The sequence below is a fragment of the Saccopteryx leptura genome, chromosome 7, assembly GCF_036850995.1.
Source record: "Saccopteryx leptura isolate mSacLep1 chromosome 7, mSacLep1_pri_phased_curated, whole genome shotgun sequence".
Taxonomy (NCBI): domain Eukaryota; kingdom Metazoa; phylum Chordata; class Mammalia; order Chiroptera; family Emballonuridae; genus Saccopteryx; species Saccopteryx leptura.
Window position 1 is genome coordinate 115,667,474 of NC_089509.1, and position 14,857 is coordinate 115,682,330.

Consider the following 14,857-nt stretch of genomic DNA (forward strand, 5'->3'; position numbering starts at 1 on the left):
TCTGCTATGTTCTCACCTGGGGCAGCGGCTCTGCAGATCCCGCCTGGAGAAGGGGTCCAGTGCGTCTGGTCTCGGTGGCTCTTCCTGGGGGCCGCGGGCCCCCGAGGCTGGTACCACCAGATGGGCACCTTCAGGAAACCCTGCAGAAGGAGCGTGTCTAAGCTGTGACGTCACAGATCACAGGGACTCGCACTCCTGCTTCCAGAGAGGGACATCTTGGTAACAGAACATGTCCCTGAATTTATCCCTTTCCCTTTTAGATGTGTAACTGCCACACATTATTTTATACTTTCTGTTTTTACAATCGAAGGTTTAGGGAATGAAAGTCATACTAAATGGTCTTTGCTTAGAAGTATCTCAGTAACTACAATGAATGAAAAGTATAAACAAACTGACAGAACCAACCACATCAACACTCGGGCGCTGGAGAGCAGCACCAGCGCGATGTGCCAAGCACGCCGCCCAGCACGCCGCCCAGCACGCCGCCGCCTCTTCCTGCACAGCCCCCAGCGGCCTCGGAGCGCCAGCTGCCTGCCACCTAAGCGGGGTTCCTGTATGCACACCACGTGAAATAAGCCCGTCCTTAAGCATCTCCTGTAACTCCAGTTTAACTGGTGAACTGGTTCTTCCCTCCCCTTCCTTCAGTTAGTGAGGAACTTCCGGGGCTCATAGGGATCAAAGATGCTGTTCCAGCGCTGAATTTCCAAGAGAAGGGAATGAAAAAACCCACATAAAATATTTTACATACATATTCAAGAAATGCATAGTGAAATGAGAATCTTTTCCTCTTTATTATATAGGAGATTAATATTATATAGGAGAAGATTAACTTAACCTCCGTTCAATGAGGAAGTATAGCCAGAACAGTGGAATTCTATCAGTTCACGTGTCAGCCATCAGAAACCAGGAAGCCCAGCACTCCGTACGCTGCTAAGAGGCGGGCAGAGTGGGGACAGGAGCATGCACCGCCCCAGCTGGGGGTCACCGCACTGCCACCCTGAGCGCCCGAGCCTGACCGGCCGTGCCGCGGTCTAGACTGTGTCTCCGACAGGCTGGCCCCCGCATACAAACAAAGCCACAGGAGCGAGGACAGTCACTGCAGCTGCTTATGGGGGCAGGGTATCGTGGTGGGTCCAGGAATCTACCCTGTCCTCGTAGACATGCAGAATGGCACCGTTAGGGACTGTTTTGCAGTGTTATCGATGTCAACAAGACTGGCAACAACCTTGATCATCTTCGAAAGGAGATTGGTTAAGTAAATTATGGCACCTCCATACAGTGGAAGACATATATGTCCACACAGTACAGGGCCACCAAACGGAAGGAAGATGCTTTGTGTGTACCGGTGCAGCACGCACGGGTGGGCAAAGCAGGTGTACAGCTATAATACAAGAAGCAAAATGAATAAATTACCAGAATAATTCTGTAGTTTGTGTACTCACAACTGTACACCCACTTTTTCCCCCTGTGTATGGAGAGGGAACGTGTGTAATCCTGTGTGCACATGGCTGACAGAGGACTGCAGCCGGGGAGGGCGCCTGCGTGGCTGAGGGCGGGACACCCACCTTTCTCAGGCCAGCTCTTATACACCGGGGATTCTCTATCGTGAGTGTCAGCAATTACTAATTTAACTTTAAAAGCCACGGTATAAAACACCACCGAATCCACGAAGCCATGAAAAAGAAGCAGGTAGGTCTGCATGTGCTGGCATGAGGGACTCTAAGATATATTAAGTGAACAGAAACAAACCAGCAGGCGTAAACACCTGTGGACTAGGATCCCCTGGAGGGAACGAAAAAGGACACACATCTATTTACATTTAACACACACACAGGCACCAGTATTTTCTTGGAAGGACATACGAGGAAAAATAAGTTAATTGTGGCTCTTTCTGGGGACAAAGACGTGGTAGGAACTTGTTTTCCACTTTATAGCCTCTGCCATGCACGTTTCTAATCACAAGCAAATGGTTTATCTGAGTGCTAGAATTTTGGCTCACTTTTTTTATCTTTATATGTGTCCACATTAAAAAAACTAATAAATAATGGTTTTTAAAAACTGCACTGAGCATGTTGATGAAAGAGCGGGGAGTGTGCCCTGTCACACACGCTTCCAGGACTGTAAATCTGGTACAACTCTTCGGGCAAACAGTTTGGCAACATATATTGGCGAATCTTTAAAAATTTCATACCTTTGACTTGTTAATTCCATCTTTAAAAGTACCTTAAGAAGGACTGGTTTTTAAGTACTAGCATAAGAAAATATTTAAAACAAGCTAAATTTCCAACAGTAGGGATAAAGAAAATTACCTGTGATAAGTCATACACTGGACACAGTCATTGTTTTTGGATTTCACAGTCAGGTTAAAAACTCGGTGTGAAAGGACAAACTGTGTCTACACCTGACTTCACGGGACAGACGTGCGACGTGGGGGCTCCGGGCCCGGCACGCTGCCCAGCAAGCCCCTGGTCCCCTCTGTGGCTATTATAGCGCCTCAGTCCCCAGTGAGGACATGCCACCTTTGAGGTCAGACAACAAGAACTAATACTCACAGAACGTCTGTGTGAAGCAAAGTCTTACCAGAGGAAGAAGTTTTCCTTCGATTAAAAGCAGAGTGTCCCCAGAACATATCATTAGCTCTTTCAGCGTCGCATCCTGGGAACACAGAAAACTCTCTTTTGTTACTTGTGACTTCTGCAAGGAACAAACAGACCACTGGACTTTTTTGTTGAACCCTATGCCTCCATTACCCTAAATGAATGAATGAATGATAAAAGCAGATGTTGAAGAGTAGGAAATGATCTAGACCTATAAAACAGTCTGTCATTATATAAATTATGAGTGTGAACTCTAAGTCTCCAAAGAGATTAGAGGAGGGGGAGAGCGACGAGTCGAGGGTGACGAGAGCCCGAGTTACAGAAGGTGGAATTTTAGTTCCGCCTAAAAGACGGGTTGGAGTGGGAAAGCTGGAGGAAACAAGAGAGGGGAAGGACTTTCCCGTGAAAAGGTGAACACAGCCACGTCGAGGTTATGACAAGAATAAGGGCGGCTTGTTATGGAAAGTGCTCAGCCACAGACTGATCGGAGTATGCAGTATCAGTTGGAGAGTAACGGGAGAGTAACTGGGTAGGGAAAGTTTGTCAAAGCTCGAAAAGAGCCTGACCAGGCGGTGGCGCGGTGGATAGAGCGTCGGACTGGGATGCAGAGGACCCAGGTTCGAGACCCCGAGGTCGCCAGCTTGAGCGTGGGATCATCTGGTTTGAGCAAAAGCCCACCAGCTTGAACCCAAGGTCACTGGCTCCAGCAAGGGGTTACTCGGTCTGCTGAAGGCCCGCGGTCAAGGCATGTATGAGAAAGCAATCAATGAACAACTAAGGTGTCGCAACGAAAAACTGATGATTGATGCTTCTCATCTCTCTCCATTCCTGTCTGTCTGTCCTTGTCTATCCCTCTCTCTGACTCTCCCTCTGTCTCTGTTAAAGAAAAAAAAAAAAGCTCGAAGATGTAGAGTAAGAAAAAAGGAGTTTTTAGTTCTTTTGAAAAAAGCCATTCAAGACTTCGGAGAAGGGGTGTTTAGAAATCAACCTGGCTGCCACACACGTGACGTAAGGAAGTGGGGAGCACCCGGGCTCGGGCAGCCAGCTGCAGTGATTCAGTGAAGAGGGAACGGCTTGAACCAGGAGGCCAGCAGTGGGCACTGACAGGCCTTGGGGCGCTGAGCCCAGAGCTGAAGGCTGGCAGGTAAGCAGAGGAAGGCGCTCCTCAGGTGACCAAGGGCCAGATGGGGAAGACAGACAGCACATTCGAGCAGAGGAACCCGTTTTGAGGGTAATGAGTTTGCTCTAAACAGTTCTGGAATTGTTTGATACCATTTTGGGACTTATCAGAGAAGAAAATGTGGAAATCATCTGACTAGATTTTATTCTTCTGACATCCAAACTGTCCTGAAGAATCTTTGAGGTCCACTTCTTACTCTGGGCAGTCCAATTCCTGGCCAGGATTCTATATTGTTACAGACTGCTTCACAGCATGGAGCGTTCCAGAGGACAACCCCACTACACCTGCTTAAAGCAACCTCTGTTGATGTTCAATGCCACCGTCCACTACTGAACAGAAGCAGCAGGCAGATGCATGGGGAAGGGGCGGCTGACCATGATTGGCTAAACGTTCTCTCAGACCTTTACTTTGGACTTACTTCTAAGGCCATGAGTTTGGACGGGAGGCTTCACGTTATTGTGATCAATAATAAGATTACCCAGTTTCATCTAGCCTGTGATCGTTGTTCCTAAGGCTACGCTAAGACTTTGGCTGGATTTAGAGATGCAGCTTGGATCAAAGCCTAGGTGACTGGTTGGTAAGATGAATTCTGCCATCAACTTACAGAGAAACTCTGAAATTAAAATATTCAGGTTTCAAAATTCAGAGCGTATCTTCATATTCTTTTGTCAGTTCAAATGTCATTTGTTCTCTAAAGTTCTCCACCTCCTGATGAACTACTGTTCCTATTATCAAAAGAGGACGTAAGCCCTGGCCAGAGAGCTTGGTTGGTAGAGCACTGCCCTGATATGCAGAGGTTGCGGGCTTGATCCCTGGTCAGGGCACATATAGGAACAGATCGATGTTTCTGTCTTTCTCTCTCTCCCTTCCTCGCTCGCTAAAATCAGTAAGTACAAATTAAAACGAAAAGGAGGACTTACTACAGACGTTAGAAACATTCCCCCTTAGCTGACGCTTCCCTCCGAATGCTCTCAAACAACTACAGGAAGGCGAGTGAGAGCAGAACCATGTGCACATTCCTGTCTCTTGAACAAACTGAAACGTTCTCTAAAATGTATTCACGTGGGTGAGGTGGGCACTGCATGCGAACACCACACAAGCACCGCCAGGTGGGAGTGGATGGATAAAGGAAGTCTCACTTCTTCACGCAGAGGCTCCCCGGCTTCGTAGCACCAGTCCATTTTCCGTAAGTGCCACGTGCCTCCTACGAAGGAACCGAAATCAGAGGGGACACAACTTCACAATATGTTTTCAGAAAGAGTTTGTCAGGATGACCCTTCTGGGTAAGCAGATATCAAATGGGACTTGATCTAGTAATTTTTTTTTTTTTAAAAAAAGATCTCTTCCAGAGCTTGAAAAACATTGTTCCCCCAATTTGGTTAATTTTCTTCCTGTTTCACCAAGAACAGATGTATAATTGCATAATTAACATACAGTTGCCAATAAAAATAACACTGCCTACTACTCTCCAAGCTACACGAGGCCTTGATTATTCACATGCACACACATGACATGAGGTATGTGCATACTGGGCAAAAGTAGGTTTACAGTTGTTCATATGGAAAATAAGAATAGATGATACAAGAATAAACTTTTGTGTACTCATAACTGTAAACCTACCTTTGCCACACCCCTGTGCGTAAGTATACAATTTATACAATTCCTTCTACATCATGAAGTTGAGTCTCATTGCACTGCCTTGGCTGAAAGTATACACTAACATCACTCAGCAACTGATGACATGTACAACAGAAATGGGTCCCATCCAACTAGCGGTGACTCTAACAGAAAACTGCGTTTGGAATAGCACTTAATGAAGCTGGAGTCTGTTCTCCACATGCTCGCTGCCCCGGGAGAGGGGAGAAGACTTCTGGAGGAGAGGAAGCAGAGGGGAGCAGCAGCTGGAAATCCCGGTTGTTGAGAAAAGCAGCAACGTCTTCTGAACAGACGACTCCCTGACACCCAGCCGAAGGCACAGACACAGATCTCCCATCTGTCCTGCACGGGCCACAGGCTCTGAGCCCCACTCTCCTTCGCAGACCCTTTTGTCATTAGTTCTAGTTCTAAATACCGTAAGACATAAGAACATTTAACTTAATCTAAGGACGTTAAAAACCCACACCAGCAGTAAGTTAGACGTGAACACCGTTCCTCCTAGCGCAGCAAGGCGGGAAGAGCTCAGGCTCTGAAACCAGACGGACTTGCTCTGGAAGTCCGGGTCAGCCTGTCCTGTCCTCTGTGTCCTCTGTGAAATGGGACCGGGTGGGAACCCCTGCCCGGGAGCCCTGCCGGTGAGGAGAACCGGGACAGTGCCCGGCAGCTCCGGAGCATGCGGCCTTCCCATCCAGACGGCGGAGCCTCAGGCTTCCACCTGATGAGGTCGGAGGACGGCAGAGCATTCACCCGGAGCCCCTGCAGATGTCCTGCACTGATCATTTCATTCACACCACATTCCCTGATCGAGACCTCAAAGCAGCATGAAACAGTCACTGAGACTGAATCAGTGAGGCTGAACCTTGTCTCTTGTGCCTCTGCTGGGCCCTGGCCAGGTTCTCTTTGCTCAGGGTAGGGACTTACGACTAGTTTTCCTTTCGCTTGCACACAAAAACCAGAATTTATCACATACATGCAAATGTAAAGTGTGACTGGCAACCCCGGGAAAAACAAAACGTTTTCATCAGGTTTATAACTAATTTCTTATAAGTAAAGGATGTGGACAGATCATATAGCATCGTGCCCTGTAACGTACCTGGTAGGCCAGATTTCTCCAGCATTATCTTTAAACACTGTAAAAAAAAAATGTTTATTAGTTTCTTGTTTCTGAGTTACAGAACTGTGAGAAACAATATTTTTGACCTGGGCCTATTTAAGTCTGATTACTTTTAATACTTTTCAAATAAAGATGTACATGATTAAGATGCTTAAGGGAGCTCTGCTTCCTCAGAGCTGGGTGGGCGCCAGGAGGGAGGCAGTTGCCCGTTTGTAACCGGGACTCAGTTCCAAGGTCTGTTCGTCCACTTCCAGGCCTGTCCTATGGCTTTCTCTGTGTGAAGACTAATAGTGGACTCTGAGTAATTAGGCCGATTTCACACACACACACACATCAAACTCTGAACCTATAGGAGGAGATCAGCCTTTATTTGGCACTCATGTAAATGGATCTAGCTCACACTCGCAAGGGTCCTCAGCTGCCCGGTAAGAACAGACCCTAGGAGGTGCAAGGTGCAATGAAGATCCGTTAGGTAGCCGCTGGAATAATCCAGCTGAGAGATGAGCACCGTGATGGCAGAGGTGGGAATGAGATCCTGGATGCAGCCTGATGATAGAACCAAAAGGATTTCCTGAAAAACTGGATGTGAAGGAGCACAGGAGAGAAGGAAGGATGACGTCAAGGTTTCCAGCCCCACGCAAGCAGAAACAGCCGCTGGGTGGGCTGGGATTGGCGGAGGCTGCCCGGGAGAGCCGCTGGATGGGCTGGGATTGGTGGAGGCTGCCCAGGAGAACGGCTGGGTGGGCTGGGATTGGCGGAGGCTGCCTAGGAGAGCCGCTGGGTGGGCTGGGATTGGCAGAGACTGCTGGGAGAGCCGCTGGGTGGACTGGGATTGGCGGAGGCTGCCCGGGAGAACCGCTGGATGGGCTGGGATTGGCGGAGGCTGCCCAGGAGAACGGCTGGGTGGGCTGGGATTGGCGGAGGCTGCCTAGAGAGCCGCTGGGTGGGCTGGGATTGGCAGAGACTGCCGGGAGAGCCGCTGGGTGGACTGGGATTGGCGGAGGGTGCCCGGGAGAACCGCTAGGTGGGCTGGGATCGGCGGAGGCTGCCAGCGGGATGTGCAAGCCTGCAGTTCTGGGCAAGGCCCAGTTTAAGAACTGGGCACGGAGGTGCTCATGGGCAGAGGGAAGAGGAAACAGCACACTGAGAAAGGTGGCAAGGGACACCACCAGAGCTGCGGTTTTCTGGAAGCACGCGACTGGTGTCTCAAGGAGCAGCCATCACACACGTGCCCGCCGTGGAGAGAGAAGGATGAGGACTGGGAACTGCTCACCGTGAGCAGCATGGGCCACGTGGTGGGAGCTGTCAGTGGCGCAGTGAGGGGGCAAGGCCGCCTACCATCTATTCAGAGAACAGACAGGAAGACAGACACATCGCACCAAGGGAAGGTTTTGTGGTTTCCTTTCTTTGAAATAAAAAAACAAAAACACTAAAGTTCAAAGGCAACTGAAAAACTCCGAAAATCTTTATAGCATAGAGCAAAGGGTAAAAGAAAAAACTTACTGAAAAAATGTTTTCAAATGGAAAACTTCAAACACACGCAGAGGATGGTAAAGGACTCGCAAGTATCCGTCATCCAGTCTCAATCAGTTCAAGGCCACTCCTGTTTATCACACCCCAACCCAATTCCCATTTTGTACCCCAGATTCATTTGAAGTAAATGTCATCACATCATTTCATGTATTAATATTTACAAAAAGATTAAGACTCTTCTAAAAAACATAACCCTAAAACAATACATTAAAAAACTAAGAATTCCTCAATAACTAATATCCAGTCAGTGTTCAAATTTCCCTACTTTCTCCTAGACTAGTACTAAAGTCAAGTTCTTTTGGTCTGAATTAGGACCACACACTGCGCCTGCCTGCTCTTTTTATTAAGACACTTTTACCTACAGGCCACCACACCCTGAGTTTTCCTCTTTGGGACTGTGCATTTAACACATCCCTCTGTCCCTGTGCATCTTATAAACTGGTACTCAGACCTAGAGACTTGATTGGACTCAGGTAATTTTCTTGGGATATTTTTGGGCAAGTGAAGGATGGGAATTGCTTTAAACTTTTTTTTTCTTCTTTTCCAAGTAAGAGGAGGGAAGACAGAGAAACAGAATCCCACATGCACCCCAACCAGGGCATACCTGGCAACCCCCACCTGGGGCCATGCTTGCAACTGAGCTATTTTTAGTGCCTGAGGTGGAGACTCCACAGAGCCATCCTCAGCACCTCAGCACCCAAGACCAATGCACTCAAACCAATCAAGCCATAGCTGCAGGAGGAGAAGAAAGAGAGACAAAGAGACGGAGAGAGAGAAGAGGAAGAGGGATAGGGGGAGAGAAGCGAAGATGGGTGCTTCTCCCATGTTCTCTGACCAGGAATCAAACCCGGGACATTTATAAGCCAAGTCAACACTCTTATCACTGAGCCAACCGGCCAGGGCCAGCTTTAAACTTCTGTGATGCTTAGGTGTGCTCTTTTTGGTTGTTAGCCTAAATCCATCAAATCATTGGGAGTTGAAAAACTCATAGTCTAAAATTCTTTCTTCTTTTTATTAGCTGGGAATGTCTATTAAAAACCTGTTATCGCCTGACCAGGCGGTGGCACAGTGGATAGAGCGTCGGACTGGGATGTGGAGGGCCCAGGTTCAAGACCCTGAGGTCGCAGGCTCATCTGGTTTGAGCAAAAGCTCACCAGCTTGGACCCAAGGTTGCTGGCTTGAACAAGGGGTCACTTAGTCTGCTGTAGCCCCACGGTCAAGGCACACAGGAGAAAGCAATCAATGAACAACTAAGGTGCCGCAACGAAAAACTAATGATGGATGCTTCTTATCTCTCCCTGTTCCTGTCTGTCTGTCCCTGTCTATCTCTCTCTCTCTCTCCCCCTCTCTCTCTCTGTCTCTGTAAAAAAAAAAAAGAAAAGAAAAGAAAAAGAAAAAATGTGTTACCTATTTGTTTTGTATAGCCTACAAAACAAAAACAGGAAAAATACTTGATTCTTTCCACTTGGTTACCCATAGGTAGCCAACAAATACAGCATTTTTCAGGATCACATTGAACTCATGGGTTTTATGTCTATACCAATCTACTTTCATTATTATTCCCACTGAGGGTCAAACAGTTTCATTTTTGACCAGTGGAAGCCTCTGCAAGTTGGCGAGTTGGCTCCCGAGTCTCTGCCAATGCCAGTCATCTGTGCTGACGTTATAGCTTTCTGTTCTTTTACTTTTATTATTTTGACAGAGACAGAGAGAAAGAGAGAGGGGGACAGACAGGGACAGACAGACAGGAAGAAAGAGAGATGAAAAGCATCAATTCTTTGTTGCAGCTCCTTAGTTGTTCAGCGATTGCTTTCTCATATGTGCCTTGACGGGGGGGGGGGGGGGGGGGGGGGGGGGGGCTACATCAGAGCGAGTGAACCCTTGCTCAAGCTGGCAACCTTGGACTCAAGCCAGCTACCATGGGGTCATGTCTATGATCCCACACTCAAGCCAGCGACCCCTCACTCAAGCTAGTGAGCCCGTGCTCAAGCTGGATGAGGCCACGCTCAAGCTGGCAACCTCAGGGTTTCGAACCTGGGTCCTCTGTGTCCCAGTCCGATGCTCTATCCATTGCACCACTTCTTGGTCAGGCATGACTTTCTGTTCTTGACCAGGTGTTCCAGACTCATCTGACACTTTCCTGACCTAGATATAGAACCAGCCACCATTGCTCCAAGACACCCTGATTCCTTCTTGTAGGAAATGGTATTTAGCAACCACATTCTGGGTGGTAGGGTGCTCACTACTACCAGGTTGGTCATTGTTTCTAAGCTATTTCAGGGGGAAGAATTAGAAAAATACTTCTTTAAAGAAAAAATACAACTGCCTGACTTGAGTGGTGCAGTGGACAGAGCGTTGACCTGGGATGCTGAAGTCCCAGGTTTAAAACCTCGAGGTCGCTGGCTTGAGCATGGGGTCACTGGCTTGAGTGTGGGATCATCAACATAATCCCAGGTTGCTGGCTTGAGCAAGGGATCATTGACTTTGCTGGAGCCCCCTGTCAAGGCACATATGTGAAGCAATCAATGAACAACTAAAGTGATTCAACTATGAGTTGATGCTTCTCATCTCTCTCTCTCCTGTCTCTCTTGCAAAAAAAACAAACAAAAACATCAAACTCATCTGACTGTTCCTAATTCAAATTCAAAATACAGACTTTCCTTACCCACACTGATGTTATTTTCTCTCCATTTCTAACACTGAAAGTCCCAGTTCTCAGTGACATCAATAACTATGTGTTTGCTTTATCATATAAACACACACCTGCATACAAATACTCATACCTATGTGTATGTGATTATATGTGCACAAGTGAAAACACAAAAGAAATATGCCAAAATGCTGGTATTAGTGGCATAAGAGATAAAGGAGTTGTTTTAATTTTTTCCTTTAATCCATTTCTACATACCCAAAATTTCTACACTCAACAAGTATTAATAAAAAAATAATCTAATTTAAAAATAATAATTTCAAAAATAATTACAGTTGGTTCAGCAATCTTCAGGCTCCCAAAACTATTCCTTTAGTGAGCACATAGACTTCTTTAAAGTATATTATGTAAACCCTAGCCTTAGCACTTCCAAATTCTAATACCAGTTACCACTGTTCCCCATACCAACACCTACAGACCCCTCCCCTCCCCCCTCAAAAAGTAAAATTACTTACATCTCTCACAGATATTGTTTCTTCTACTATGATTTCCATCTCTGCCCCAGGTTGAATGTCACTCCCCACAGCAAAAAACAGGAACAGCTAAGATGGAGAGAGAAGTACGAATTCAACTTAGTCCAAATTTTAAAATTCTACAAATGTATAATTTACTTCCAAAAAAAAAAAAGCCAATATAACCATAAAACTTTAATTAAAAAACTCAAATTATGTAAAAACAAGACTATATTGGGTGATTAATTAAAAAAATCTTTGAGTATAATTTGATTTTTTTGGTATTTTTCTGAGGTGAGAAGTGGGGAGGCAGACAGACAGACTCCTGCATGTGTCTGACTGGGATCCACCCGGCATGCGCATCTGGGGCATTGCTCTGCTGCAATCGGAGCCATTCTAGCACCTGAGGCAGAGGTCATGGAGCCATCCTCAGTGCCCGGGCCAACTTTGCTCTAATGGAGTCTTGGCTGCAGGAGGTGAAGAGAGAGAGAGGAAACAGAGGGGGAGGGGTGGAGATGCAGATGGGCACTTCTCTTGCGTCCCCTGGCCGGGAATCAAACCTGGGACTTTCACATGCTGGGCCGATGCTCTACCACTGAGCCAACCGGCCAGGGCCAAGTATAATTTGCTTTTTAATGAGAATAATGTGTGTCAATGACAGAATGCACTACTGTGCACAGATGGTGGTCACAGGATACCCATCAAGGGCTTTCTGCCCAAGGAGGGGAGGGTATGTTGGGTAATTTAGTGTTACAATGTGAACAATAATATTGACCACCTGGAAATGTAAGATGCTTTATCACCAGTATTTCACTCCTAAAAAAAATCTCTCACAGACACTTTATTCTTCTATGATCTCCATCTCTTTCTTGTCATTCATCAACGGGATCTGTGATTACTACAGAACGTAAGCACTACATTTGGCTGTGACCTTATGCTCCGTCCACATCCCGCAATTCCCAAGGCCCCACAGGGAAAGGGAGTCTGCCCCATCAGCTCTGTCCTCTCTAACTCTACCCCTCCCCCGCCCCCGCATCCGCAGCCCTCCTCCAGCCTGCTGGCCTGGCCCAATGGCCAGAGCTCAGGGACGAATAAATTAAAGGAGGTGGTTGGGTGACTAAGGCAGCAAATTCAGAACCAGGGAGCCCTGATATGGGCCTAGCCAACCTGGATACAGTCTCAGCAGTGAGGACAGAAACAGGACTTGTGGGCTGCAATAAAAGTTTACTAATTCGGTAGGGCCCTACAGAACTACATGGATGTGTTCCTAAGATAAGAGGTATCACATAATGAAAACACTCTTAAGCATAGGACTATTACTGCAGCAGTGACGGTAGGACTTATAAAATGAAGACAGGGCTGTGGGAAGGCGGGTTCTGTTGCCAAGGACCTCTGTTACCTGACAGGAAGCTGGTGCTTTTCCCGGACAGAGGCCCAGGGTCCTCCCCGTCCTCAAGTCTGCTTCCTTCAAAGGAGAGCTGTCCGGCACTACAAAGAATTTTGAGAACATAATGAATGTTATTAATTCCTACCTGTCTCGGTGTGTGTACTGCAACTAGTTCTTCTTTGAAAATCAAAAATGTCAAGAAAGAAAAAAATAGTTGCAGTCCAGTTATGTTTGATCTTCAATTTCTACCCCTAGGACAGCGGCTTTAGGTGACCCCTGTGTTTTGGTCATTCGACCCCCGCCGGGGTCGCAACCCACAGGTTGAGAACCGCTGCCCTAGAATATATTCTTCTCATTATCTGCACAGCAATGCTAAGACATAAGGGGTGGTTATGAGTATTATAGTCATATTCATAAATATCAGAAGGCTGTTGTTCATACAGATTAAAATTTAGATATTCGGAATCGATTCACGATGTACTAGCTTCTTCTAAGTTGGCTGCCTTAGTGACCACCATTAATAATTACACTCGTACATCTAATGACAATGTGTCACAGAGGCAGGAACAAAGACGCTATTCTTTAAAAGTACTGCAAGAAAGTCAGCAAATAAAAAACTGACAGTAAATCTAGAAAGATGTAACAAGATCAAAATCATGACTAAAATGAGGATCGGCTGATCAGAAAAACATGTTTCACTTTACAAAATTCAAGTATTTGATTTTTTGGTTGAGATATCTGTAATATATGAAGAGGACACCTGTCGGACAATAGGCCCTATAAATCAACTTCTAAAAGGTAACAATAATATAAGACATTGGAGGCCATTATTTAAAGCAAAAGTATTAAGAAAGTTGATGGCAAGAACGTGTGTCAGCTTTTGAAGGCTACTGCAGAGATTTACCTGGACAAAGCAGCTTCCCATTTCTATCAATAGGTCTCAAACAGCTGTTCTCCACTACAAGTAAAAAGAAGCTGGTCAGCGCACCAAACAACACTGGAGAGAGTCTCTACTGTGTTACTAAGCAGGAAGTCACAAGGGAAGGGAAAAGAAAAACCAAACGCCTACCCACCCCCCCCCCCCAAGGAGCGCAGTCTCCACTTGCACTGCGATCCCCACCCCCGCAGACAGGGGCGGAGTCTCCACTTCGCACCGCAGGGCAGGACTAGGGACCAAACACCCCGACCCCCGCAGACAGGGGCGGAGTCTCCACTTCGCACCGCAGGGCAGGATTGGACCGCCAGTGCCAGCTGCAATCTCAGTAACAATGAGAAAACTACAGTTGTTCCTGACCTTGAAAAATTTTTGTCAAAACATTGAAAATTGTCAGTTATACATGTGAAATGACAAAAAAATTGTGACACTGATATTTACATTGTAATTTTAAAAACTAGAAACACTGATGATTAAAATGTTTCCCTTCTTTGAAAAACACATCAAGAATAGTTAGGGTTTACTTGCCTCTCACCGTATGGCTCACAATACAGCGAGTGTCTTTTCTGTTTCCCAGTGACCAACACACTCAGATTCCTAGGTTTGGATCAGCTTCCAGTACTTGACGTTTTGTGCCTTGAACCTCATGAAATATCTCCAAGAGCCCCGTTCATGTGAAGCTTTTTGCCAGCGTCACTTCTCCTGGGACAGGCCCACTGTCCTCACCCTGGGTAAACTCATGCTCATTCGGTCCTCCACCTGCGAACCTAGTCTCTCAGAGGACCACTGGCCATGGTCAGCTATCTCTTCTGTCCCTCCACACTGTTTTGTTTCCCTGCTGTACTTTGATCGTTGGCCAATTTGGTCACCTATTCCTATGAAACGTCACATGGGCCTACCGCTGGGAGGCAAGGAGGCAATGGACCACACGCTGCTATCTACGCGGTGAAGTTATCGGACACGCAGTGATGCACATCACTTCTGTGGTGACCTGTGGACTGCAGCAAGTAGCCAAGTTTGTGCTTTATGCAACTACTCAGCTAAATGCAGTGGTAGCTGAAGTTTGAACCGTGTTGCTGGGTAACTAATGTTATGTAACAAACTGTGATCACTGCAATTCGTGCACATTGGAACCTTGCAGAGACTGCCTCTATTTAAAATATGTTAGGTGATTTTTTTATGCCCATTAAGTGGATTACGGCAGGGGTGCCCTATTTCCGAGGATGCAAAGATCCTGCTTTGGGGGAAAGAGCATACCAGATTTAGTCCAAACAGGATTCTTACAAAGTTGGAT

At 46.6% G+C, this 14,857-nt stretch overlaps 1 protein-coding gene across 8 annotated transcripts in view; it reads right to left on the reverse strand.

Annotated features, from left to right (window-relative positions):
- The window catches only part of USP40 (ubiquitin specific peptidase 40), a 75,983-nt gene that overhangs the window by 19,568 nt on the left and 41,558 nt on the right, over positions 1-14,857 (reverse strand). For all 8 annotated transcript variants that reach the window (XM_066346339.1, XM_066346338.1, XM_066346337.1 and 5 more), the window contains 7 exons: positions 13,534-13,587; positions 12,642-12,730; positions 11,246-11,332; positions 6,527-6,563; positions 4,917-4,981; positions 2,581-2,655; positions 17-140 (listed from right to left, as the gene is read on the reverse strand). In XM_066346339.1, coding sequence (XP_066202436.1) covers positions 17-140; positions 2,581-2,655; positions 4,917-4,981; positions 6,527-6,563; positions 11,246-11,332; positions 12,642-12,730; positions 13,534-13,587 — 531 coding nt within the window. The remainder of the gene's footprint in view (positions 1-16; positions 141-2,580; positions 2,656-4,916; positions 4,982-6,526; positions 6,564-11,245; positions 11,333-12,641; positions 12,731-13,533; positions 13,588-14,857) is intronic.